This window comes from Alexandromys fortis, unplaced genomic scaffold, assembly GCF_014885135.2.
Source record: "Alexandromys fortis isolate MF-2015 unplaced genomic scaffold, M_Fortis_MF-2015_v1.1 scaffold_62, whole genome shotgun sequence".
NCBI lineage: Eukaryota > Metazoa > Chordata > Mammalia > Rodentia > Cricetidae > Alexandromys > Alexandromys fortis.
Genome location: NW_026067942.1, coordinates 9,826,109 through 9,851,221, shown reverse-complemented (window position 1 = coordinate 9,851,221; position 25,113 = coordinate 9,826,109). Strand labels below are relative to the sequence as shown.

The 25,113-nt window shown below is 42.3% G+C and overlaps 1 protein-coding gene and 1 long non-coding RNA gene across 4 annotated transcripts in view; one reads left to right on the top strand and one right to left on the bottom strand.

Annotated features, from left to right (window-relative positions):
- The window catches only part of LOC126505374 (uncharacterized), a 33,910-nt gene extending 10,130 nt beyond the window's left edge, over positions 1 to 23,780 (top strand). Inside the window, exons 3-4 of one of the 2 annotated variants that reach the window (XR_007592885.1) lie at positions 22,642 to 22,867; positions 23,627 to 23,780. This is a non-coding gene — a long non-coding RNA (uncharacterized lncRNA). Of the gene's footprint in view, positions 1 to 5,366; positions 12,219 to 22,641; positions 22,868 to 23,626 lie in introns of those variants that run through there. The other variant, XR_007592884.1, reaches the window with a different exon arrangement.
- On the bottom strand, positions 1,637 to 24,057 carry Cd34 (CD34 molecule). 2 transcript variants are annotated; one of them, XM_050148228.1, is made up of 8 exons: positions 23,799 to 24,057; positions 14,633 to 14,800; positions 13,730 to 13,992; positions 12,244 to 12,324; positions 4,449 to 4,605; positions 4,171 to 4,223; positions 3,804 to 3,968; positions 1,637 to 3,100 (listed from the first exon to the last, which is right to left on the bottom strand). In XM_050148228.1, the coding sequence occupies exons 1-8, from the start codon at positions 23,875 to 23,877 to the stop codon at positions 2,915 to 2,917; spliced, it is 1,152 nt and encodes a 383-aa protein (XP_050004185.1). In that variant the 5' UTR covers positions 23,878 to 24,057; the 3' UTR covers positions 1,637 to 2,914. The 2 variants fall into 2 exon arrangements, with proteins under 2 accessions (XP_050004185.1, XP_050004186.1); XM_050148229.1 differs by having other exon boundaries at positions 2,960 to 3,245.
- Positions 24,058 to 25,113: the final 1,056 nt, after the last annotated feature.

The window sequence follows — 25,113 nt, the reverse complement described above, 5'->3', positions numbered from 1 at the left end:
GAAAGGAAATAATATGCCTATCCAGACTTGAAAGACAAATCATTTATTTATCTGCTCAGATAAAAAGCTGGCAGAAGAGTCCATGTGTGCAACCTCATCGCCTCCTAAAATTTTTGTTTCTAGGCTCAGAGTCTTAGGCTTTTGAGTGCTGGCATGGCACACAATGATAAAATGATGCAAAAAATGTAGTCACAAACTCACTCTGAAACACGCCACTGGCATTGGAGGAACCTAGAGGCCTCTGCAGAAGAACAGGATGCTAAGAGCAGGACAGCTTCCTAAAGGCTTAGTGTGGTTAGCTCTACACAGGGAGTTGTACTGAATATATATTTAAAGTCCTCTCCATCATTACCTTTCTATAGTTGTGTGTGTGCTACAAATGAGATAAATATGAGAAGACTGTTAAGGAAGGGTAGGACAACACCAGAGAGAAACCCAGCAAACAAGTACCAGTTATGAGGCTGAATAGTGGGAACCCAGCGGAGCCAGCAGGTGGTGCCATTGCTACATCGTGATTTTCAGACCTAGTGGAAAGTAATGCTTTAGGAAGCAAATGAGGCCTTTAGAGTAAGCTATCCAGCTATCATAGCCACTACTGCATCTACCCCCAGAGCATACACACCTTTCCCCTAAAGCCTACATCCTCAGAAATGCAGGGTGAAATGGCCCTGAGGCCTCATATCTTCTTTTCTCTCTCTGATGTTTCCAAGGACTCCATTCCCAGTATTTAACTGCTTTCCAGACACCACTAACCAAAGCCAGGCCCTTAACTGGTAACTCATTGCAAGACATGCTATTAAATGGCGACTATCTAGAATTTTATGTTCAATCACCATCTTTCCTTTCTCTGATGCTCCAAACATGCACCACCTTTTGGGCAAGGTCTAGCCTTGTCCCTTGGCTTTCTTAATCCTAGGGAGGAGTCTCTATGAGCAAAGTTAGACAAAAGCCAGCAAGAAATGGGTTGGGATATGCCTGGCTTTGACACGATAAGACTGGAAGAATCAACCTTTATTTAGCCTTTAACCCCCATGTACTGTTGGCACATGGATGTTTTCAGATGCCTCTGAAAATCTAGCCGCATTCGTCTTCCACTTTATGTGGCATGGGGGCAGGTCACCTGGAATCTGGCATGGACAAGTCTTTACATAGCGCTGCCAAATCTGGGAGTTGGCAACCAGCTCCAGAACAGACCTCACATAGTTCTTTCTGGTTTTACCATGAGGTGGGTTAGTGGATGAGCAGGTAACAAACGCTGCCTAGAACATAAATCCTTTCCTTTGTTTTGTATGTTTTTCATGCAGTCACTCACATGCCCCTCTTGGAATGGTGTTTTTGAATACCCAACATTCCTCATCCTCCTGAAGGAGCATCGCAAGGCATTGAAGGACACTGAAAGGCATTGTAGCCTGCCCTTATCTCCACTATAGAAAGCTTCTGGCCTCTCTGCCTCCTCACATGGAAGGGAACATTTCACAAAGCCACAAGCTCTGGGCATCCTGTCTGGTACCTGAGTCCCTCCCTAAGCAGAGCTCCTCCTTGGTTGACCACCCCCCCATATTGCCACACAGTTTCCCCAGGCCTGAAATGGAAGCCACCCTGTCACTTAGCACACTCAGCATGATAGGCCACAGCACAGATTTTATCATCACTTTAATTATATTATTCTCACTCATCACTGTTTATTCAGAAAAAATTCACCCAATCTTCTCATCTCTGGAAAGTTCTGTTTCCAGTCTCATTGAAATCAGGATCCCTGTTCTTCCCCCACCCCTCTGGAAAAATTAGAGAAGGGGTCCTGGGTCAGACCCAGGAAAGGAAGATTGTAGTCTTGAAGGGGGTTGAGCTAGGAAAGGCACAGACAGAAAGGAGTCTACCAGGGGAATGAGGCCACAGCTCCCCCAGGAGTCAGAGGGTGGGGAGAGTCTTAGAGTTATAGGAGGTTAGGAGCCTCACAGCAAGAGGATTCTTCTGAAGAGCCCAGGAGGTTATGAAGCGCTCAACTGAGCCTGGTAATTCAGACCTGTAATTCAAACTACTTGGAAGCCTAAAGCAAGAGTTTAAGTTTAAGGCCTGCCTGACTGTATAATTCAAGGCAAGCCTGGTCACCTACATAAAACCTTGCCTCTAAATAAGAAGACGGAATAGCTCAATGGTAGAGCACTTGACTAATATGTGTGAAGTTCTGGGTTCAGTCCTAACAACAAAACTAAATTAAAAAAAGAGGCTCAGTTCGAAGTCTAGTTCCACTGTCCTGTCTACATTGAACCAATGGGAATTTCTGTAAGGCCCCAAGAGACTAGGTGAGCTGTTGCTTGAAAGCATGGAGCCCAGTATCAGGAACCAGACAGAAAGTTGTCCTGGCCTCTGTAGACGGATATTCGGGAACATGCGACCAAGATAGAAGTCGGTGACTAAATCCACAGTGTCTTGAAGAGTTATAAGGGATGTACTGTTTCTGGCTGTATACTTATAAGGGTGCAGATGTCAGTGAATACCTTGGTTTCCCTAAAGTAGGGGAAGAAAATAGAAAGAAGAAACAGTAAAAAGCAAAGTTTCTTGGGAGGAAGGTATAGCTTAGAAAAACTAGTCTTCCCAAGAGTCACTGTAAAGAGGCAAGAGAAGAGGAAGACAAGACCCAAGGCAAGTGCTACATAGCCACCAATCTTCTTGGGAGCTCCTCTAGACCTAGGCTTCTCTCCATCACAACTTGACCCAAAGGTCAGAGCTTGGGTTCAGGGAGCTGAACATTCAGAAGGCAGTTTATCTGTCTCCACAAAGGTGAAATGTCCTGGGAACAGTCTCTAAAATGTGTGTGATGTGAGAAGGTAGGACATGAGCTGGAGGCAGCATGAGATCAGAGGCAGAGATGCCACTTTCCTGGATACCACCCAGTTTTGCCCACCCAGCCAAGTCACAGTTCTGTGTCAGCCACCACATGTTGTCTTGCTGAATGGCCGTTTCTGGAAGTGGCCTGGCCGGTCCCGTTCTCCTGAGCCCCTCGGGTCACACTGGCCTTTCCCTGAGTCTCAGGGGAGGCCCCGGGTCCTGAGCTATAGCCCTGGCCTCCACCATTCTCCGTGTAATAAGGGTCTTCACCCTGGACAGTGTAGAAATAAAGTAGTATTATCTGGTAAGTCGGGTTGTGAGGTACTATGAGGAGAGCACAAAGGAAGGAGGAGAGGGGCAGGTACAGCTACATGTGCAGGCTCTTTTCTTCCCAACAGCCATCAAGGTTCCAGCTCCTAGAGGAGAAAGGACAGAGGAGAGGCACCACACCATGTCAACGTGGCTCAGTAACCAGCCCCATAAGAAACCAGTCTCAGGGACAGAAAAGCCTCCCCAGTAGATACCAGCCATTGGCAGGAGTCAAACTTCAATCTTGTCCCTCCCTCTATCCAGAACACTTCAAAAGTAAGATATTCCTTCCATATGTCCCATGTTTGTGAGCAAAATGGCACCCACGGGGCATTTAATATGTTTACAAATAAGCATGTCCAATTTAGCAACCTGTTCTCCTTTATCCAGCTGAGCTATCCAGGACTATATGAATAAATAACATAAACCATCAGCTGTGACAAAGACTAGCAGGTGAACTTGCCCCAGTTTACCCTGCTCCCCATTTGCTGCATCTTATTCCTACTCTTCTGTAGATACAATGTCTTCATGCATGCATATCCCTAGGTCAAAAATACCAGAAATTTCTTTTATGATATTTTTCCCCTCCCTCTCATGATATCCATGGGCCTCCCCAGAAGTTCATTATCTTCCTCATTTACTTTTCCCCATACCCCAGAACTGACCAGCCTTTCTCCTGTGGGGCTCCAACTGCGGCGATTCATCAGGAAATAGCCAGTGGTGCCCAAGATGGCCAGCAGCACTCCCGAGGTGACCAGTGCAATCAGAGTCTTTCGGGAATAGCTCTGGTGACTCCCAATATCTTGTTTATTGAAGCCTTGGATCCCCAGCTTAAGGAAAAGATAAACAAATGGCAGCATGTCACTTGTGGAAAAAAAAGAGTTCTAGCGAGAAGCCCAGACCACTCCATATCCCTGGGTGCAACTCCCTGATGTGGACTGTCAGAGGAGGGAAAGAAGTGATGCCTGGAGAGGTCACCATCTCCTCTCCTGACCCAGTGCTCCCGTGAGATGCATCATCTTGTGAACATACCTTTCTCAAGTCAGACTGGTGCTTTTCCATAAGCTGGAGTTTGCTGGAAAGTTCTAGAATTAGAAACAGGGGTTGCTAAATCTAGAAGCTAGTCCAGCTTATCTTGAACTATCTTCCCATCTTGTCCTAGAAGCTCTTTTATCCAGTGATCCTTTTCAACCAGACCTTTCTTCCCAGCACCTGTAGTTTCTGAAGCTGAGTTCCAACCAGGATCTTCAATCTTGAACCCCATTTAAGTTCAGCCCTAGTCAATTCCAAGTCCCCAAAGTGGCCCTTACCTGTACTATTGGCCAAGACCATCAGCAAACATTCGGGCCTAACCTCAGACTGGGCTAGAAGCAAGGAGCAGACACTAGCACCAGCATCAGCCTCAGCCTCCTCCTTCTCACACAGTATTTGGGTTAGGCCCTCTCCTTTTTCCTTCTTAAATTCATCCTGGAAATACAAAAAGAAAAAAGAAAAGAAAAAGCAAGAGATGAAATTACTCGTAAACTTGAACCTCATCCAGAGTCTCAGGTAAGAATCCTGATTCAAGTCACACTATTATGCTCTCCACAAGAAATCCTTTCTAGAATTCCAACTTAAAACACCAGTGCTAAATTATGTACAACAACATAGTAAGAAAGAAATAAGAAACAGGAAATATTTTCTTATTCAATAATTGCCTATATATGTATGCCGAATACAGAATCACCACCAACATGATATCAATGCAATAGTGAATGTTTAATACTAATTAAAAACTAAGAAAAATCCTTTACTTCAAGGTTACAACAGTTCTAAATGATAGCGAAAAGCCAACAAAGGTGAGGAGTAGAGAACAAGCCTATGTGGATGGACTACACAGCCACTCATGCTGCTTCCCTCTTTCTGTACCAAAGCTATGTCAGCAAGCCTTGCTCACAGTGACATAGCATTTTCATTGAAAGCATGGAAGCCAGTTTAATGAACTTCCCAGGTCCTCCTTCAGGTTGCTGCCTGGTCTACAGGATTCAGGAACTCAGGAGATAAACCCCCATAGTTTTTAACAATTGAATCTCAGGAACAGCACTAATTGGAGGCCCCAGCTATGTCCTTCAAAATGGGCTCCCCCACTAACTAACTAACGTACTTTCTTTCTCTCTCTCTCTCTCTCTCTCTCTCTCTCTCTCTCTCTCTCTCTCTCTCTCTCTCTCTCTCTCTCTCTCTCTCCACAGTGGCCTTCCTTAGACAACCAAGAAAACCAAGACTATCTCCAGTTTTGATGACAGATGTCAGAGGAGGAAATGCCTCATGGATATGACAACATTCCTGTTAGGGGAAAACTCTAGAGCTGTAACTATCATCACACCTGAGCCTTCTAGAAAAGGCTTCCTGTGTGGAAGCAGGTTTGCTGCCCATGGTTTAGTCCAGAGGTCTTCACAGTTGGAAGGGAGCCTGGGTATTTTCCTTCTATTGTGATCTTAGGCAGGAAAACCTCCTTTGTGCCTATGCCAGACAAAGTCAAGACTGGCCTTAGGCCCTGGGGGATTTCAAAGAGCAGTAGGAAAATAACTGGACTTGAGTGAGGCCAGCAGGATATGGCTGGCCTTGTAACCTCTCCACTTGAGCAAAGCACCTTCCCTGGTACCATGCTTTGCAGGTTATAGAAGAGATCACACATAATGAGTCTGGACTCTTTGTGAGTCTTTAGTTAAAATGTTTGCTTCCTGAAAGAGGAGGAGGAACAGGTCTCCCACAGAATCTAAAGTAGCCAAACAAAATGGGACCTTCCCATATTATCTAGTGCTAAGAAGCTGCACTTTGACAATATTCAGCCATTCTAATTTTTAGCAAGCCCTGATAGTAAAGCACTGTCAGAAAATGTGTGTGGGGAATGGAGAGATGGCTCAGAGGTTAAGAGCACTGGATGTTCTTCCAGAGATCCTGAGTTCAATTCCCGGCAACCACATGGTGGCTCACAAGAGCCAGTGACCTCTTCTGGCATGCAGGTGAATATGCAGACAGAGTACTGTATACCTAATAAATAAATAAATCTTTAAAAAGAAAGAAAAAAGAAAAATTTGTGTGTGTCTGTGTTTGTGTGTTTTTCTTTATCCTACATGAGAAGGAAGAAGGCAAGAGGAGTAGCTATGAATTAATTCCACATGATCAAAACTCTTGTTTATATATGTAAAGATGTGGCAGTTAAAAATCAATGTCAGTTACTATGACCAATGCTCTGTCTGAGGTGCTTTTCACATATTGACTCATTTGGTTCTCCCACTACTCTAGAAAGTGAGTACTGTAATTCCTTTACTCTCTCCATTTTATAGATAAAGAAACTGAGGCACAAAGACTATTTACTATAAGAAAATTATAACAAAGCACTTAAGCTTGTGAAAGAGGACAAAGACATCTGGATTGTGTTAGCAGAAGTAACTTGGTGTGCTCAGGTAAAGCTGACAGGGAAACGCATGGAAGCAAGTCTGTTGTGTGACAGTCTGCCCAGCCTCACTACAGCTAAAAGAAGATGCAAAATACTCTACCTTCTCTATTTTGCTCCATGATTTGCTCTGAGATTTAGCTCAAATTCCATGTCTTCCAGGAAGCCAGTCCTATCTTTGGCAAATTGGACACTAAGCCTTGCTCTCCAATTTTCTAGAATCTATTCAAGTCATCATCAACTAGTGTGTGCCAGTCTCCTCAGCTCTAAACTGGCTATATGATGACCACAACAGTGATGTACAAAAAATATTTAATACATAAAGATTGTGATTGGTACAAAACAGCAGCTATTACTGTTATTATCAATAATCATAGTTTTTGATGTATTACCTAGAGATCCAAATTGTGATCATCTTCTTATGGTTGTCATTTACCTCTGACTAAACTGTTAAACTCCTAAATGCCTGTGTGATGAGGGTGAGGGTACACGTTATGTAATTGAAACCAGATTGCACTTATTGTACCAAATAAACAAAAGAACTCAAGGACTTGTTCAGTCTAACACCCCAACTGGTTGGCCTCTACCTGGAGTCCCTCGACTGCATGGTTAGTTTCTTGGATTGAATTCAAGGCAGTAACAGTGACCAGCCTCCTACTCTGAAATTTAGCAGCCTCAGTTAATTGTGTTTGGGCTGGAGAGAAGCAGGTGGATCCTGAACAAAACACAATGGTTCTCGGATGTTCAGTATAAACATCCTCCCCCAAGAGACAAGTATCATGAGAGAGTAGGCAGGAAGAAGCCACAGCCTCATCATTTTGTACATGAGAATCACATTTAAGAGTTTCTAACTTCATCTGTGAACACATGTCCCTTTTGAAAAAATAATGATATCACCTAACCTTTCTAGAGGTGCATCCTCAAATTCTGTGATGCCTCTGCCCATGCTAAAGAAGCACATTGGTCTGGAGAGGAGGGTACAGGCACATTTCTAAAGGGTCCTTGAGGTATTTCCCAAAGCTATTATTTCTAGAATCAATTGTCTCCCATTATTTCGTTTCTTTTTTTTTTCCTTTTTTTTTTTTTTTGTCAGTTTGACACAAGTTGTAAGTTATTTGGGAAGAGGGACCTTCAATTGATAAAATGACTCCATAAGATTTATCTGTTGGCAAATCTATAGACTATTTTCTTAACTAGCAATCAACATGGAGGGCTCAAGCCTTTGTGGGTAGTACCACTTCTGGGTGGGTGGTGATCCTAGATTGGGTAAGAAAGCAGGCTGAGCAAAGCCAGGAGCAGGCAAACCAGCAAGCCGCACTACTCCATGGTCTAGGTGTCAGTTCCTGCCTTGAGTTCTTGCCCTGTCTTCCAACCCTGTTTTCCTCAAGCTGCTTTCGGTCATGGTGTTTATCATGGCAATAAGAAACCTAAGACACCCTGCAGTCACCTGGTTTAAAGTAATTTTATATTCTTCACTGTATTAAATTTGTCAGTGGCAGGCGTAACCCCTATCTTCATTGAAGAGACTGAAATAATTAAAGGACTATTGTTATAAGCCAAACAAGTGGGCAATGACCTAAGGGCAAGAGTTAAATTGTCTCCAAATATTTCTTTCCAATAGACAGTCTTCCTCCGTTAGTCCTTCATTGGTAAGTGATGTTTCCTGTAAGGTAACTGACCTTTATTCTTCAGGTAGAGGGCAAGGAAGGCAAAGGCTGTGTGTGATTAGAGGGTTGGAAACAGACTGCCTCAGAGGAAGTTGGTATAATGTGTAAATGAGGTAATATGAGCAAGATGAGTAGATATAAACTTAGAAAAGATAGTAAAACTCAAACACTTTCATCTATTCAAGCTGTATGGATATAAATAGTACATATAACAGACATAGCACTGAATAGATAAAGTAGTTCCAAAAATTATATTTGTAGCAAAGAACTACAAATTTCTCCAGAGATACACAAATGGCCAAGGAGCACAAGAAAAGATTTTCATTGTCACTAAGCACCAGGGAAATGTAAGCAATATCACAATGAGATAATAATGAGATAATTATTCACATGCATTGGGATAGCTGTGTATTTAAAAACGAGAGAGGGAAGGGGAGCAGGTGTTGACAAGTCTGGAGGAACTGGAGCTCTGTATACTGTTGGCAGAAATGTCAAATGGTGCAGCCATTACAAAAACAAAAACAGTGAGATGGACTGGAGTGTAGCTCAGTGATATAGCTTGCTTAGCATATGCAAAGGTCTGGATTCAATTTCTGGGAATGCAAACAAAACCAAACAAAAATATGGTAATTCCTCTTAAAAAATAGAATTACTATATGAGTTAACAATTCTATAGCTGGGCATTTACCTCAAGAAATTATATTAGGGTACCAAAAATCATATCCACATTAGTGTTCACAGACACTTTATTCACAACAGCCAAAAGGTGAAAAACTTGTATCTACCAATGGATGAGTAGACAGAATGAAGTACACACACATAACGTGGAATGTTATTCAGTCTTAATATAGAGGGAATTTATGTCACAATCTATTCATATCAGTACCTAGAACAACTAAGTTCATGGAGACAGACAGGAGAGCAGTAGTTGCCTGAGGGGGGGGGTGGTGAGGAACTATCGTAGGAAGATACACAGAATTCTGGAGAGGTTGGCTGCAAGGTTAGCATGAATGCATTCAACATCACTTGTGTTACTTAGAAATTGTTATGGTAGTACTCTCCATGTGTGTATTTTATCACACGTAAAAATGTTAGTGAATTCCCCTGCACAAATGACTACTATACAATAAAATAAAGTTATCTGACATTTGAAAAACAACCTTGGGAATCATGACTACAAACATTAAATTAAGCAGATAGTGAAGAAGAGAGAATGGAAATTATACTTAGAAGACATGCTCTACTATGTGGAAACAAGGGCTTGGAAATAGCTCTACCATCCTTTAGAATGTATAGGATGCAGAGCAGAAGTAGAGTAAGTGGGGAGTTAGGTGTTACCGTGTATATGTACAGAAAATCTAAATGGTCCACACAGGGACAGCTAGCACCTTGGTGCTCATCATATAAATTGCAAAATGAGGGCTGAGAGCCACATATACAGTTCTGTTGAAACTTGTACTAGATGCAGGTAGGTCTCAGTTATCAGATAAGTACTGCCAGGATGTGTTAATAGGGAAAATCTTTTGGGCATGGGTAGGGCCTGAAGTGTCCCACTAAGACAGTGGTTCTCAACTTTCCTAACCCTGTGTCCGTTTAATGCAGTCATGTTGTGGTGACCTCCCAACCATAAAATTACTTTCCTTGCTACTTCACAACTGTAATTTTGCTACTGTTATGAATCATAATGTAAGTACCTGTTTTCTGATGGTCTTAGGCATCCCCTGTGAAAGAAAGGGTCATTCGACCCACAGGTTAAGAACCTCTGCACTAGTAGAACCAGTACTTCAAAACCCTCTGACACCAAAGCCAAAATGCATCCTATGGCAGCTAGGAGGGACTGTGCCCCTACAACTTTTGCAAAGACTGTCCGACTAGCGGGATCCAAGGTAGGGACTCTTGAAACACCAGGAGCCATAGCTAGAAATCCTGGATCCAGGACTGCTATCTAAGAAAAATTACTCCAGGGAGCACAAGGAGGCACTACTGTTTGTGGCTTGGGAAGAAATGTTCTGAGGAAGAAATGGACAGTGATGGGAACACCAGAGGATGACAATGCTCCACATGTGTTCTGCGGTGGTAGTCTTTGAGCAATGTAGTGGTCTTCGTTATTGGCTCACACGGGAGAGCTGCTCTTTCCAGATCCTAATCACAGATCCTCCACCCATCTCAAAGGAACACACAAAGAGCTCTCTGGTCAGGAATGAAACAGACTAACATCATAGACCACAGGTAGAAAGAGCAGTTCCTTCTGGAGTATCACTTGTCTTAGACAGTGACTCTAGTTAAATTCGATCCTGAGAACAGTAGACTGCTAAGAAAAATTCTCTGCAGTTGTCTCTAAACCCTGGGCACAATAAACTATCATTCTGGTACAGATCTATGTGATGCTCCATTTAAACAAACAAACAAATAAATAAATAAATGTTCCAACAAGATGATAGGTAAAATTTAAAAAAGGGATGATTTTATTTTTATCTCTAATTAGTGAGGTTAAAATTGGCATCAGACATACATTAACTGTTGCTTGTATTTTGTCTATTCATGTTCGCCTTAAATGGCTTTGAAAACTTCACTGAGTTATTTTATTCTGCAAACTTGTGTATTTATGATTTCTACCACTTTCAAATGCTCTAAGTTAAATGGTCCTTTTGAGATGTAGTTCTAAAAGATTTATAAGTCAGAGATACCCACCTGATAGCTGCAAGTAAGAAACCAGTCAATGGAGTAGTCAAAATAAGTAAGGCATGTCCTCTACAGCCTAAAGTCTGTCCAAACCATACCATCAGCTGTTACCTACAAGGTTCCCTTCACTGCATTCCCATAAGAAAACATTTTACTGTAAAAGAAAACAGCACTTTCCCCTTCATCTGCATCCTTACTCCAGGGCCTTGTTACTGCCAGTAACAAGGGATTTACTGTAACACACAAAAATTCACACCATGCCGCATACATTCTAACCAATGTGGCCTGACAAGAAACAGAAATAAGAATCACTACCACTAAAAAGAATGAGAAAAATAACACATTATAGCAAATAATTTGTAGTTCACTTTAAAAATGAAAAAAAAAAAAAACCCAGAATCTCCTAGAATTAATTAGCAGGTTCAAGAAAGACATAAACTGAAGATAAATATTCAGGCTCCAATAATTTTCTAATATCTAAGCAATAGTAAGTTAGAATATATATTAGGATATCCTTGATAAAATCCATAAAACTTATAGTGAAAATGTTGGGGATATACCTCAACAATGAAATACTTGCCTAGCATTACACAACCTTGGAGTCTATCCCCTTCCAAAAGAAAAAATGTATGCTGGGGAGTGGGGACCAATATTGAAATATTTTAAATTAAAAAAAAAAAAAGGTGATGATGAACAATACAAAATACGACTTGGAAAAACTGAAGGATGTTAGCAAGTTCCTATTCAAATTTTTGTAAATTTTTGGGGGCAGGGATCTAATCAGATATCACCAAAGATTTTCTAAAAAAAAAAAAAAAAAGAGTTAAAAACTCACTTTTGTGGTATATATAAGAAAGATCTGGCTTGCTGGATATTAAAAACATTGTAATGTAGAAGCAGATTTAAAACAGACAAAAGTATAGTCAACTTGAAGAAAGAATATATCTCTGAAGTATATGACCAGACCATATAAAAACTTAATATAAATTCAGTATGCATTAAAGAGTTACATGTAAGTAATAAGATCATTTAAATTTTAGTTGGCTGGTTAATATCTGGGCATTGACAAGGGCTCTTAACATGAAAACAAGCTTAAGTCTGACGACCTCAAATAACAACAAAAATTATTTAAAATTGGTTTTGCCCTTTATGTTCACAAGATGGGGACTCTTAGTGTCCAAATCCAAGGCTCAATATTAGAAACAGTCTGACCCTGCTAAGCTCCCAGACTACTTACTCAAGTGAGGCCAATCCAAGACGGCTTCAGGTATTCAGAGGGGTTGGGGTGGGTATGGGAGGATGGGGTGGAGGTAGACTTACACAGCTAGATGCTTCACTTAGTTCCAGGCAGATGCCCTGGGCCAATCTCACTTCTCGGATTCCTGAACATTTGATTTCTCCCTATATTTTAAAAAAAAAATACAAAGTAAATATGCAAGTACCCTAGCCCCTCATTTCTTCCTTCACGTCTTTTATGGCAAGGTACTCTCTTAAAAAGTTTAGGAAAAGGTAAATTTAAAAGTTCTCAGAGGCCTAGGGATTTACATTATTTAAGTACTTTTTTTTTTTTTTTTTGAGACAAAGTCTTACTCTACAGTCAGGCTGGACTAGAATTCACTATGTAGTTATATAACCTGGGCTGGTTTCACTTCATACTTGTCAGCCTTTTGATTGCTGTGATTTCAGACATGCCCAGTGAGATTTGCAGTTAAAAAAAAAAAAAAGAAGCACCCTTAATCCAAAAATTCAGAATATAATATGTTTGAAATTCTAAAACTTTCTGATCCTCAAGTGATGCTGCAAGTGGTAAATACACACTACAAACTTTTGAGTGAATAAAATTATTGAAAAGTGTGATGTAAAATGACCTTTAAATTATGTGCATATGGTATATATGAAGCACAAATGAGTCCTATGTTTTGACTTGGGTCTTATCCTCAAGTTCTCTCATTATATATTCTAAAATCAAATTAAATATTCCAAAATAAAAAATCTGAATCTAAGATTTTCAGATTAAAGGCACTCAGTGTGTTTGCTCCCAGCTCATAAACTTCCCCAAAGAGAGAATAAAGCTTTTTGTTACTATCCTGGACCATAAGAAAGATGCTATTTGAAATCATGGGAAACCTGGCTTGGATGATGCTTAAAAAGAAAAAGAGAAACTTTATTATTATTTATTTCTTCAGTCAGTTAAACACATACAATGGGGTAGTCAGGCAGCTGCTGGTGACACCTGATTTCCTCTTGGTCCCTAGGAGTCTCTCCATTCATCTGCTCTTTCTTTAAAAACAAACAACTAGGCCCCTCATGCCTGGCCTTAGGCCTTCATACTTCCAGCTCTTCAGGCTGAAAGCTGTGTTCTGCCAGAGGCTCAAGACTTGAGGAACTCACCATTCCTATGCATCCAGTTCTCACCTCTTCAAATGACCTCCGCACTGACATTCTGTGCTTCACTAAGCCCTCCATATATCAGAAACACTTTGCTCTACACATTTAAGAAAGGCAGCCCCAGTATACAGGAGACAGATCCAAATATCTCCCTCCCCCCAAAAAAAGGGTCCCTCTGAAGAACCAGAGAACTAGAAGGATCTCTGAGAATCTCCCCAAAATACAAAACCCAAAGCACAGGTCAGACTTCTCACTGGACTGAACCCTCACCTCCCTATCTTCTCCTGTCTAGCCTTTCTGACAATTCTTAAAGTACATATTCCATGTTGATTCCAAGATGATCCAAATCTCATTGGCTGGTATGAGCAGAGGGATAGGTAGTGAGCATAATCTGCCATTTGGGGCCCAACTCACCCACCTTGATAGTAATTGGGACAGTAGAAGATGATGTGTATGCATATGATTCAGTGGTTGATATCATCTCAGAACTGATTTTAGTAGGTGAGTAATCAGAAACGTTTACAGATGGCACGCTGGACTTCAAGGTCATCTCTGAAGTGGAAGCATTGTCTGAAGTGGTAGGCAGTGTGATGGTTGGGGACGTCTGTGATTGCACAAAAGCTGGTGTGGTTCCAGAGCCTGAAGGAATCCCAGAAGTCGCAGTAAAGTTGACCGTTGTCTCTGGAATACACCAAACACAAGTGTGCGTATGCATCTGCACAATATACTTAGAAACACAGTCTCACTTTGTGGTGCTAGCACAGATTTCTGCGCAGAAATAAGAATTTGGTGAGGTCACAGTTTCTTCATATCTTAATCATGACCCAATTTATTTCAAGTCAGCTCTTGGAACCATAGCTATAATATAAAGCAAGGGTTTCCAACCTTTTAACATCTACCAATATGTTGGGCTTCATTCATAGCTAACCTGAGAAGCATGAGGCCCTAGGTATTAAATTGGATGTACATGATCTAGAATGTATCAAATGTGCCCCCCAATTCTGAAAGAGAAAATGATTCTATCCTAAAGAAGTGAAAGAACTACAGTTTGAACTCACACCATCTTCCATCACTTAGATGAGAACAAAGACACTCATCAGTGGAATCCAGTTGGATCCTTTCTTTTACCAGCCGAACTTAGCATAAATATAAGAATCAGTCCTGTTCAGGACCCACTTGTCATGTATGGCCTACAAACATGTATGGCCAGCATAGAAGCCATTCAGAACTTATATAAAAATGCCCTTACATAAAGCATTGTTTTCTGTGACCCTACCTGTGGTAGGGGAATAGGCTATACTAGCTGAGTACTTCTGGTTACCTGAGATGGCTGGTGTGGTCTCATTGCCTTCCTGAGAGAGGAAGTGGGAGCTGGTATTTCCAGAGATGCTAAGTGTGGTAGTTTCCTCATTGGACTCATTTGTAGGAACTGATGAAGATATTCCTGGGACAGTAGTTTCCGTGGCAACAGATGTCAAGTTGTTTATATCTGTGGGCCCAGATGTTACAAGGAAATAAGGAAAAATCAGAATCCGACCTTGGAACCTCATGACAACACCTGATTCAACTTCTTGACTTTAGATGAATCTACCTGGAATATTTGTACCACCCTCGACAATAAAGTAACATTAATAATATATTCATGGACACCAGATTAGTTTTCTATTCTATGTTTTCCCTAAGGAAATATACTAAACATCTATAAAACAAGAATTTCACAAGTAATTAAAATGGTAACAACACAGAAGGTAATGTTTGTAATGTATTTAGCAAAATACCAAGATACAAAATTTCACCTATGTAAACATTACAAGGATTGAAAATATGAGAGATGCTCTTCTCTTTTTTGGTCAACCTCTATCCAATATACTAATTATTGTAGATCCATACTTTCTCTATGCAAATCCCCTTAAATAATTTTTCATTCTCAGTCTTGCTTTTTCAAAGTTCAGGACCTTCAAACCCATTGTTTCTTTTAGATGAAGAACTCAACTGCAGGGAGGAACCTGGAGACTTCTCTCAGGAGGTTCAAATGAAACCCTTCTTGACGGGAAGGAAGACAGAAAGCTTTGGCTTTGCCAGGACCATATATTTTCATGCATGTGTACCTAAGTTTAATAATCCCTAAATATAGGTGATTTGTCTATTTTTGAATGAGGAAAATCAAACTACTAGGGTAGAATGATTCTTTATCTATACATTTTCTAAATACTCTTGAGTGTCCTTGCCCCATTATTCTATATATCCTTAGACTCGGGAAGGAGAACCTTGAGCTTGTATATTATGGGTCCCAAAGCCTGTTCTACCTCCTACATGAGCCAGTCAGGTGGTCCTCCCTTCTAGATGACACTTTGGAGACTACACTTTTTATAGAGCTTGCTCAAATGGCTCTTTGCTTACATCCAGACCAGTATTAACCTATGATGGCTCATCCCTCCAAAGGTGAACTGCAGCATCACACTGTGTACTTCCAAGGTCCAGGAATGACTATTTGAAGGGAGAAGGGTTAGCATATAGGTATACAAATATCCTATATGTACATGAAAGATCCTTCACATCATAGTTCTGAGTCATATGAAGGAAGAAAAAAGTAAGGGAAGTGGTCTGGGGCCAGAGTTGTGGATAGGAAGAAAAGAAGTAAGCTGGGGCCAGGGCTTATCTTGTCCTGATCAACCACATAAAGACTGAATTCCAAAAGAGTTAAAGTTCCAAATTCAAAGTTAGCTTTCTTAGTGACCAAAAAGGTGTCTGGTTAAGGTAGGGGGATGAAGCTGTTTAGTTTATAAGTTGGCATACAGGATGTGGGCCTCTTTGTGCATTGGCAAGGGATAGACTCAGGTCCCAAGTTCACAACTGTAATACCACCTGCAAGGAAAGGTCCTAAGGGCTCCAGGACACCCTGAAGTGCAACTCTAAATTTTCCTAATTGAAATCTAGCTCTGTATTTTTTTCTGTTTCAAGGCCAATAACAATGTAGACTGATTGCTATTGCCATCAGCATCAAGAGGGAAGTCAGACTTTCAGTTTCTAGTCAACCCAAGGCCAAGAATGTTTTCTGTAAGGTGCTAGTCAGGGTCTCAACTTTCACCTCTACCTTCTTCCCAACCTGTAACAAGCAGACTGTATTAACATTGACCACAGAGATCATATCTTATTATGTGCCAGGTAAGTAGGGAAAGAAGTGATATTACTATATTCATTCCAGAAAGGAAAAACCTATGTCACCAAGTTGTTGATCGGGGAAGAGCACAGATCATGTGGTCAAGCAGCAAAGGACATGGATCTTGCTGACTCTGGTAGTTGTTAAAGATCTGGATACAGCCTCAAAGGCTTTGTAGACAACAAGACATGTGTGTTTCGATGTAGTTTAGAAACAGACACCAACCTAAGCTACTTCCTTAAGATAGTACACCACCAATCTGACCCTAAGATACAAATTTGTTACAAGGGCAAGTGGTGGTAGCATTCAGACACCAAATTAAAGGAATCATACTCTCAATGGGCTATTCTAAGACATCCTTTGAATTCCCCTTTGGAACCCTTCCTTCTGCCCACACCCTCCTTGCTTTACTCAAACACGTCAATTCCTGGGAATCCCATCTGGTCTAGGTTGGCCCAACCCTTCTCTTTCTCCAAAGGAAGCTGGGCCTGCCTGAGATGATGTCATGCTTTTGAACCCCTCCCCCAAGGGGCCTCCTTCACCCAGACAAACATTTTTGAACTTTTCCAGATGTGAAGAGAGACCTGCTGTTGTTCTAAAGACAGAGGTGCCTGGTCCAGAACAGTGAATCAACTCCAGATCCAAGCCAGCTATGGACCCACTGGGGATGGGCTCCCAACTGTAGCAGTCTTATCCCCTCTCTTCTCCCCACTCTTTGGCCATATTGAAAATCAAAAGAGAACCCAGCCTCAGATGCATAGCTCCAAACTTAGGGTGAGTAGGAAAGCATGTGAGGCTATAGGATAGGACAAGGAAGGGAGCAGAAGGCAAGGCTAAGCGAAGGCTATGTAAGAACTAGCATAAGTGAGGGGATACCATGGCCATAGGTCAGGATATATCACGACTTACACACTACAGCACAGATCCTTCTGTGAGTGCAACCATGGGCCTCAGCCTCCAAGGCTCTTTTGTAGAACTAGTGGGTCATGAAGGAAGGCTGTACTAAGACTGGCAATGTGCCTCTTCGTTCTCTCTTTCTACATCTGTCCACTAGCTTAAAACATCAAATGCTGGCCTTCTTTCTCTGAACTTTTGATTCCCATTCTAGGAAGGAATAAGAGCAGCCTACACTCCGTGAAGCCTTTCAGATGTTGTAAAACTAAGGAAATCTTTCTTTCATCCCACATAGACGTAGAACTAAGTAAAACACTGTTCCTGAATTTAGTTCCCAGTCTGTTCTGTACCACCTCAAAGGCTCTACCTGACTAGTTTCTAGTTTCTACTTTATTCTGGTAGATATGCATGTATGTCTGCCACATGTATTCCCAAGGGAACCAAAAAAAAAAATGGGATGCCCTAGAACTTGAGTTACAGATGGTTGTAGGCTAGCAAGTGAGTGCCAGAGACCAAACATTTATCCTCTGCAGTAACAGCAAGTGCTCTTAACCACTAAGTCATCTTTCCAGCTTCTTTCTACCAATCTATTTAATAAACTTAGAGCAAGACAGGAGAGAAGCTACTGGGAAGCTATTAAATGAGAATCTTAAGACACCAACAGATGTAACAGAAAGGATTTGTGTAGTAAAATTTATACACTGACCTTGCGGGTACTTAACTTAGAAGCAATTATTTTCACAAACAGTATTAATAAGCCTATTATCTTGATATTCCAGTCAAAGTTAGAGATTAGAAACAAATAGGGAGAGGCGACAGTTGAAAACTAGGAAACTGAAATTTCTAAATTAAAAATAAACCCAAGTACCAAACCCATGCTGGTCTTGAGTCACTTACAGTCACATTAAACAGAAATAAACAACTTGGTATATATTAATCATGCTACTGACAGCAACAAAAACACCTTATTTCCATGATCCATTTGAGTCACAAAAGTTAAAGTCTTAGGGTAGGGGGTATTCTGAAGAAACAGAGACATGTACAATACATTTTGGGGAAAAAAATTCTACTTAACATTAGTAAACTGGAAATTCAGTTTTTGTTAAAAAAAAGTTACATATTCTAAGATATTCAGTAAGTTATTACCAAAATAACCAAGTTTCTGTGTGTTTTTGGTTTATTTATTTATTTTTTTTTTCAGATATCCTTAGTTTTAGAGTTTGGGGAATGTTTTTGTTTGTGTGTATGTTTGTTTGTTTTAGATAGGGTGTCATATAGCCCAGGATAGATGACACTTCATGTAACGCACTTTAGCTAAGGATGGTGTTGAACTCCTGTTCTCCCTGCCTATGGCTGTTTCCTTAGTGCTGAGGTTCCTGGTGTATACCACCACACCAGGCTAGTTTTATTTTTTTCTAATGCTGTTTTGTGATCACATCCTCAGCCAGCCCCTAGCTGTCCAGCCTTTCTGTATATATCTGAAGCAGTCACATGGCTGCGAAGTGAGTCACTGGACCTCTGATTTGAAGGCAGAACTACGCAGAGACAAAGAGGCCAAGCCTTGAAGATAATGCTGTAGGTGCTTCTCTCCTGTGTTCTAGCTGTGTGGCCCGGTGGCCACTGCAACTTTCAAACTTCTCCAGTAAAACGAGATCAAAGTAGGTCCTGCCTCATAGTTGTTCTGAGAAACAAAGAAGGCTAGGAAATGTAAAGCAGCCGGGCTGTCTGGTCCATGACTACCGTCGTGAAAAGGCCCTTCCTTCTGCTTTTCCAAATCAGTTCTTATCTCTGTCACTCATCTGGCACAAAGTCACACCAGTTGCTTCCTCAGGAGAGGTTTAACTGTCACCTCATTAAGTTATAAATTTCTTGAATGTCAAGACCTTTTTTTTCATGTGTGTGTTTTACTCAGGATGCTTGGCAGATCCTGGGGTGTTAGGATAAGCAACGAGTTGAGCTGTACAGCTCACACTCACTGCCTACAGCTTTTTAGCCTTATTCTGATGCTCTATGGTTTATTATTATTTATAATTATTATTATTATGCATGTGGGAGGGAGGGAGAGAAAGGGAGATGTGAGGGCAGACAAGGAGGCACCCAGCATATACAGAGGTCAGAGGACAGCTTTCAGTCTTCTCTCTCCTACCATCTGGGATCTGGGGATCAAACTCCAGTTTTCAAACTTGCATGGCACTTTTACCCTCTGAGCCATCTTGCTGGCTCTATTGCTCTGTATAAAGGGGAAATTTATTAAATTGGGGAGTGACTGTGTTAAAAATATCCAGTTTCTCCATATAACGAGGAAAAATCTACAATCCAAGCCACATTGCTAAAGACCTGATTCTATTTCATCCAGATCAGGATTTGGCAAACTACGGCTCCTAGGACAAATTCTGCATTGGGGGTTGATAGTGTGTGGTCAGTCGGTGATGCCATCTACATTTTCAAGTGTCATAAAGACAAAGTGTCAATCAAATGCATTAGAAGCCACATCCAGATCCCAAGCCTGAGATGCTTTCTGTTTTGCCCTTCATAGGAAAAGTTTGCAAATAACCCTCTTGTAGACTAATTTCACTTTCATATTATATGTATTTTTCCCTTAAGCACCAAAGGCATGCAAAAGATCTTGCTAAGTTCTGAAGAAAACACAAAATAATTTATAATTTGATTTTTTTTATACCCTTAGGCATCAGCAACACAGCTCTCTAGACTAGACAGCTGACTAGACAGGTCTTTAGGGATTTTTCATGAAGACTGGACAATCATCCAAGGACAATCCAAAGAATAGAAAATAGGACAATGATTATAATTCCAAGAAAGGCCAATTTAACAGTTATACAGGAAACGAACTTAATGCCAATATTATTATCTTTAATGGGATGAGCTCATTAGTAGGTAAGTGAACATTCAGAGAAATCTTATTAGGGTCCCTTCACACCTGTCATAGACCATCAGTTTGAGCCATTGTTCGGTTAGAACAAAGGGTATGGAAGAAGCTTTTTTTAGCTTCAGAGGCAAGGCAGAGGTGTCAACATAAACTGGCCTGAGCATCTTCATTACACTGAGATTTCCCCATTAAAGTCAAAAAATATCTTCATCCCTCCACTTCTCTGGATCCCCAAGAAGCCTACATTTCTCCCACTTGCCTTTCTTTCACTTTTCTGGTACCACTCACTCCTGGACATCAGAGCCTTGCTTTGATCACTATTGTCACTTCTGCAGGTCAGCCAGCAAAGTCTCTTCCGTTTCTCTGAGTCCTTCTCAGGCAAACCTGCTATCCTTGGGCAGTTTTTGCCAGAGATTTGAAAGCGTGGAATAAATATCAAAGAAGTCAGAAGAGACAGTGGCACAACCTTGAAATGTTAGTCAAAGCTGTGCTAATGAAGCTATGCTATAAGACAACCCCTTAAGTCGTCCAACTCTGCAGAAGCCTCACCCTTCTGTGTTCACCTTGGGATCTGGAGTCCTTTGCCTTTTGTCTATTAACCCATCCCATGACAAGACTGCACTTTCCACTTAGCCGCCCTGCCTCCTGCCTGCCTTTGGACTTTCAGAGCTTGTCTAGGGTTCTAAGATTTCTTACCCAAAGACCCATTTACACATTTTCTTAAGCAATGGAGCCAACTACCTAGGGATACCACTTCTCTAAGAGAGAGGTTCACTTTTATTTTCCACTCCAGGAAGCAGCAGACTTCCCAGTTAAGCCAGGAGGCCTTTTCCTTTGCATCATTAGGGAAATGATTCATTCTCTGCCTTTCCCACGTGAAGGTCCAGGGAAGTGTACCTTGTCAGGCCTCCCAGTTTGTTTGGATCCCTACCCCCATTCCACCCCAAGATGCATGTACCATTCTCCTATAGCACAGCCAGGATCCTTGAGAGCAATTTTAAAGATACTATACTTTATTTCTTAGCCACCATAAGAAGAAAGTGGTATCACCAGAAACGTAAACCACCCCTCAAAATATGTAAATTGTACCCTGGCCACTGTGAACATTTCTTTTAGAGATGAATTTGTGTTTTTTCCATGCCTTCACAATTTTTACTTTGCCACATTACAGGCCATTTAGTGAGATGAACCAAAGTCAAGAAAAGAGGGAAGTTCAAGAAATGGAGACTGGAGCTGGGGAAGCCTGAGAGTAAGCCCAGGTCCTCAAGCACCAAGTCAAAAACACTAGGCAAGGTCATAAGCAGTGGAGTCTGCTCCTCTTTTCTGCTTGTTTTTCTAGGACTCTGTGGCCAACTTTATCTGCTACAATTTGGCACTTCTTGCCTTGGGTTTTTGTAGACAAAGACCACTCAGGAAAGGCCCATGAACAGGCCCAAGTGGTGGGGCCAAGGGGATAAGAAAAGAGATCTAGGCCCTTGCCTGCTTATCAGCCAGACTGGAATGCCCAAGATGAAGTAGTGTATTTGCAAAGGTTGTGAAGCCTGGTTTGGCCCTCCAAGGGGGAGCACTCAGATCACTGAATTACTCGGCAATCCCTAAACTCTTACTCCTCCTTACCATGGAGCAGGGAGTAAAGGGTGGAGGCCTTTCCCTTCTAGAAGAAAAAAAAAAACTGATAAAAGTCTTTTCCCTTCCATTTTCCCCCCTTTACATGTAGCCCCAGACAGGATACAGATGTGGGATCAGCAGACTCAAAGGATCCAAAGGAAGGAAAGGAATGTGGATAAGAGTTGGAGGTAGTGTAGAGGAAAGGGGGTAAGACAGGCCTTGAAAAAGGAGACCCTGGTAAAAAGGGTCCTTGGTTAGCTGAAAGGCTTTTGATTCAGCTGGAGCATGAAAGTGTTGCCTAGTAGTCCCCAACCACAACCCAGACTCTGCTCGCTGATCTCTCCTGCCCCGGAAAAAGTGGCACTTTGGGGTTGACTAGTGGGTGTTTATACTAGCCTCTCACAGGGATACAAGAGACCTATCTCTTCAGAATCAGTTCCCACTCTACACCAAATTTTCCACTAATAACAGCACTGAATTTTTGCTGTTGTCTACTGTGGGCATTTTAAATTACATACAGTCACTGTTTTAATTTATTCCACAATGTATCCCAGGACAGAAAATAACAGTATTAACAGACAAAAGAATCTCAATACAAACCCTAGGAAGTTCTTGGAAAAAGTACAAAGCTTTGGCTGGCCCGTGAAGTCTGGTTGGGTTCAGAATGGTGGCCCCTGCCCTGCCCTTTACCCCCAAAGCTGAGACACTGATATCCTCAGCATACTTGCCCAAGATTTCAGAGGTTTTTATGCTCTTCACCCCCTCCCCCGCCCCCCTTCAGCTCAAGACATGGTTGACACTGGCCAGCTGAGGAAATACGAAAAGGCAGCACTCCACCCTGGCCTGGGTCACTGCTGAACTGAGTAACCAGGAGAGCATCTGATGAGAACTCCGGCCCATGGTCACCCACCTGTGCGATGAAGGTACCATATTGCTTCATTCTGGGCATTTCAGTCTTCAACAAGTTTTACCACATCTAAAAGGGCACGTACAGAGCTGCCAATCAGGTGAGCCCAGAACCTAATTCAACTCCTCAGTCAGCTCTCTTTGGGGTGGGCCCAAAGACAATAGCACAGAAGATTGGGAACAAAGAGGCCTTGTGGGCAGACCCATGGTAAGTGGCCTTTAAGATGTACAATGGAGATTTAGGAGCCGTAAAGGGCTAGAATCAAAATGAATAAACCCCAAAGTTGAAAACCTCTAAGAACATGAGATGAGATGAACAGCACCCTCCAATGCAATACAATTTGCTACAGACTGAGTGAATACTTTTTTTTTCCAACTAAAGAGAGGAAGAGCTTAATAAGTAAGAGTGTGTGTGGGCAACAGGAGGTGTCTTGGCCTGCCTACTAGCTTTAGAATCTGAAGGAAGGCAGGGCAAGAAAATTCCAGCGAGTAATGAGAGTGGGTTTGTGCAGGGTGAAGACTGGTGAGCAGAAGGACTTAGTGTGCACACCAAACCACCTCCCCACTAGCATCTGTGTGGTGTCTGCAGGGGCGACTCTAGTTTAGCTTTCTAATTTTAAATTTTAAAAATTGTCCTTTTTCTCTGCTTGCTCTTTGTTCTAAACTCCTCCGCTAAAGTCCCTTAGTTCTCCTTGAGGGTCTCCTGGCCCTCACTGGGACTGGCTACCCTCACAAATTCTTTCCGTCCTTGTCCTGGGAACAAAGGGTGCCTGGATCCTTCTCTGGGCCCCACTCTGGACCCGTGCCTTCTGAATCAAGGGCAGTTATAGAACTTTTCCATCCTTGCATCTGCGTTCTAGCTCCAACTTTGAGCTTTGCACCTTCAGCCACTCAATGAGGAACTGGCATCTCCCAGCACTATCAGAGTAAGCTCACACCTAGCTCCAGCGAAGGATTCCCAGGTGAGGTCAACAGCTGGGGGGCTTTCCCTCCTCCCCACCCGTAGCCTGGCCCTCAGCGGTTAATACTCACGCAGCAGACTCATCAGGCAGATAGTCACCCAGCCCCACGGCAGCAGGAGCCCCGCGTGTGCGTCCCTGTGGACCTGCATTCTCGTGCACCGCTCCGGAGATGCGTCGGTGCAGGAGGCGCCGGGCGCGGGACGCGCTCCTCCGCCCTGCGCAGGGGTGGGGGATACTTGCTCTCCTCCCCTGCTCCGTGTCCGGAGGGGGTGGGGGATGCTGGTTTATCCCCTCCCTGTTGTGTCTTGGCAGAGCCGGCCCCTCTCCTTGGCTGCTACCAACGTGAGTTCCCGGTCAACTCAGAGGCCCAGGACCTGAGCAATGAGGTTGGGGCTGCAGACAGATGACTTGGATGGTTGCCAGGCCAGCCGCTGACTAAGTGGGCAGATCGGGATAGTAGGTCTTCGAACTTCTTTACTTCATTTTTAACCCTGTGTCACTTTAGCTGCATCTGGGCAGGGTCAAGTTTCTCCTTTATGTTTTCTTTATTTTCAAGTTTTAAGTGTGGCAGGAGGCCACTGTGACCCTGAGTTTTTCCAGCTAATCAGGAAGTAACAGAAATCTGAAGGCGCCTTTAGTGATAGCCGCAGTAGAATCTGTGCTGCTTGCTAAAAGTGAACGGGACAGGAACAGCCACCTGACCCATCCAACTCCTCTGCCGTCACTCCTACCTCTCTTTTACACTTTTTTTTTCAGCAAAATATACATAATTTGTATTAATTTTCCTGTGGTCATCCACATTTTCTCCTAGCACCTTGGATGATTTCTCTAAAGTCTCCTCTTCCACCCTGGATGTAAATCTTCCGGATTCCTCGGATTCCCATCCCCTCCACCCTCACCCCCCTGCCTAACACACCTAGCACTCTTTAGGCTCCCAGTTACTCAGCAGTGGTTCTAACTGAGCAGACAGACTAGTCACACAGGAAGAACAAGGCAGGAAGAGCAGGCAGAGGACAGCACCAGGTAAAAGTTAAGATTAGGCACAGCAGGGTCTACGATAGCAAATGGCTGGGCTCCACATTTTCCATACTGTCTGGTCACAGCCTAAAGGGAGAAAAGAAGAGCAGACAAGCACCCTGGAGTGCTTTTGTATTTATTCCTCTGAAGATCTACCTCCCAGAGGAAAGTAGATTTGTTTTTGTTGTCCACACACCTTGGGATTGAGGAGAAGAAGACCATCAATCCTCAAATTCATACTTCTACCCTGTTGTTTAATATACCATGAAAACAGGGAGCAAAGGTTTTTATTAAATAAAGGCAGAGGCTGATTGAGATGAGCTTATGTTAAAGTGCAGTTGATGCTTTAGATCTGACACAGTGTGATG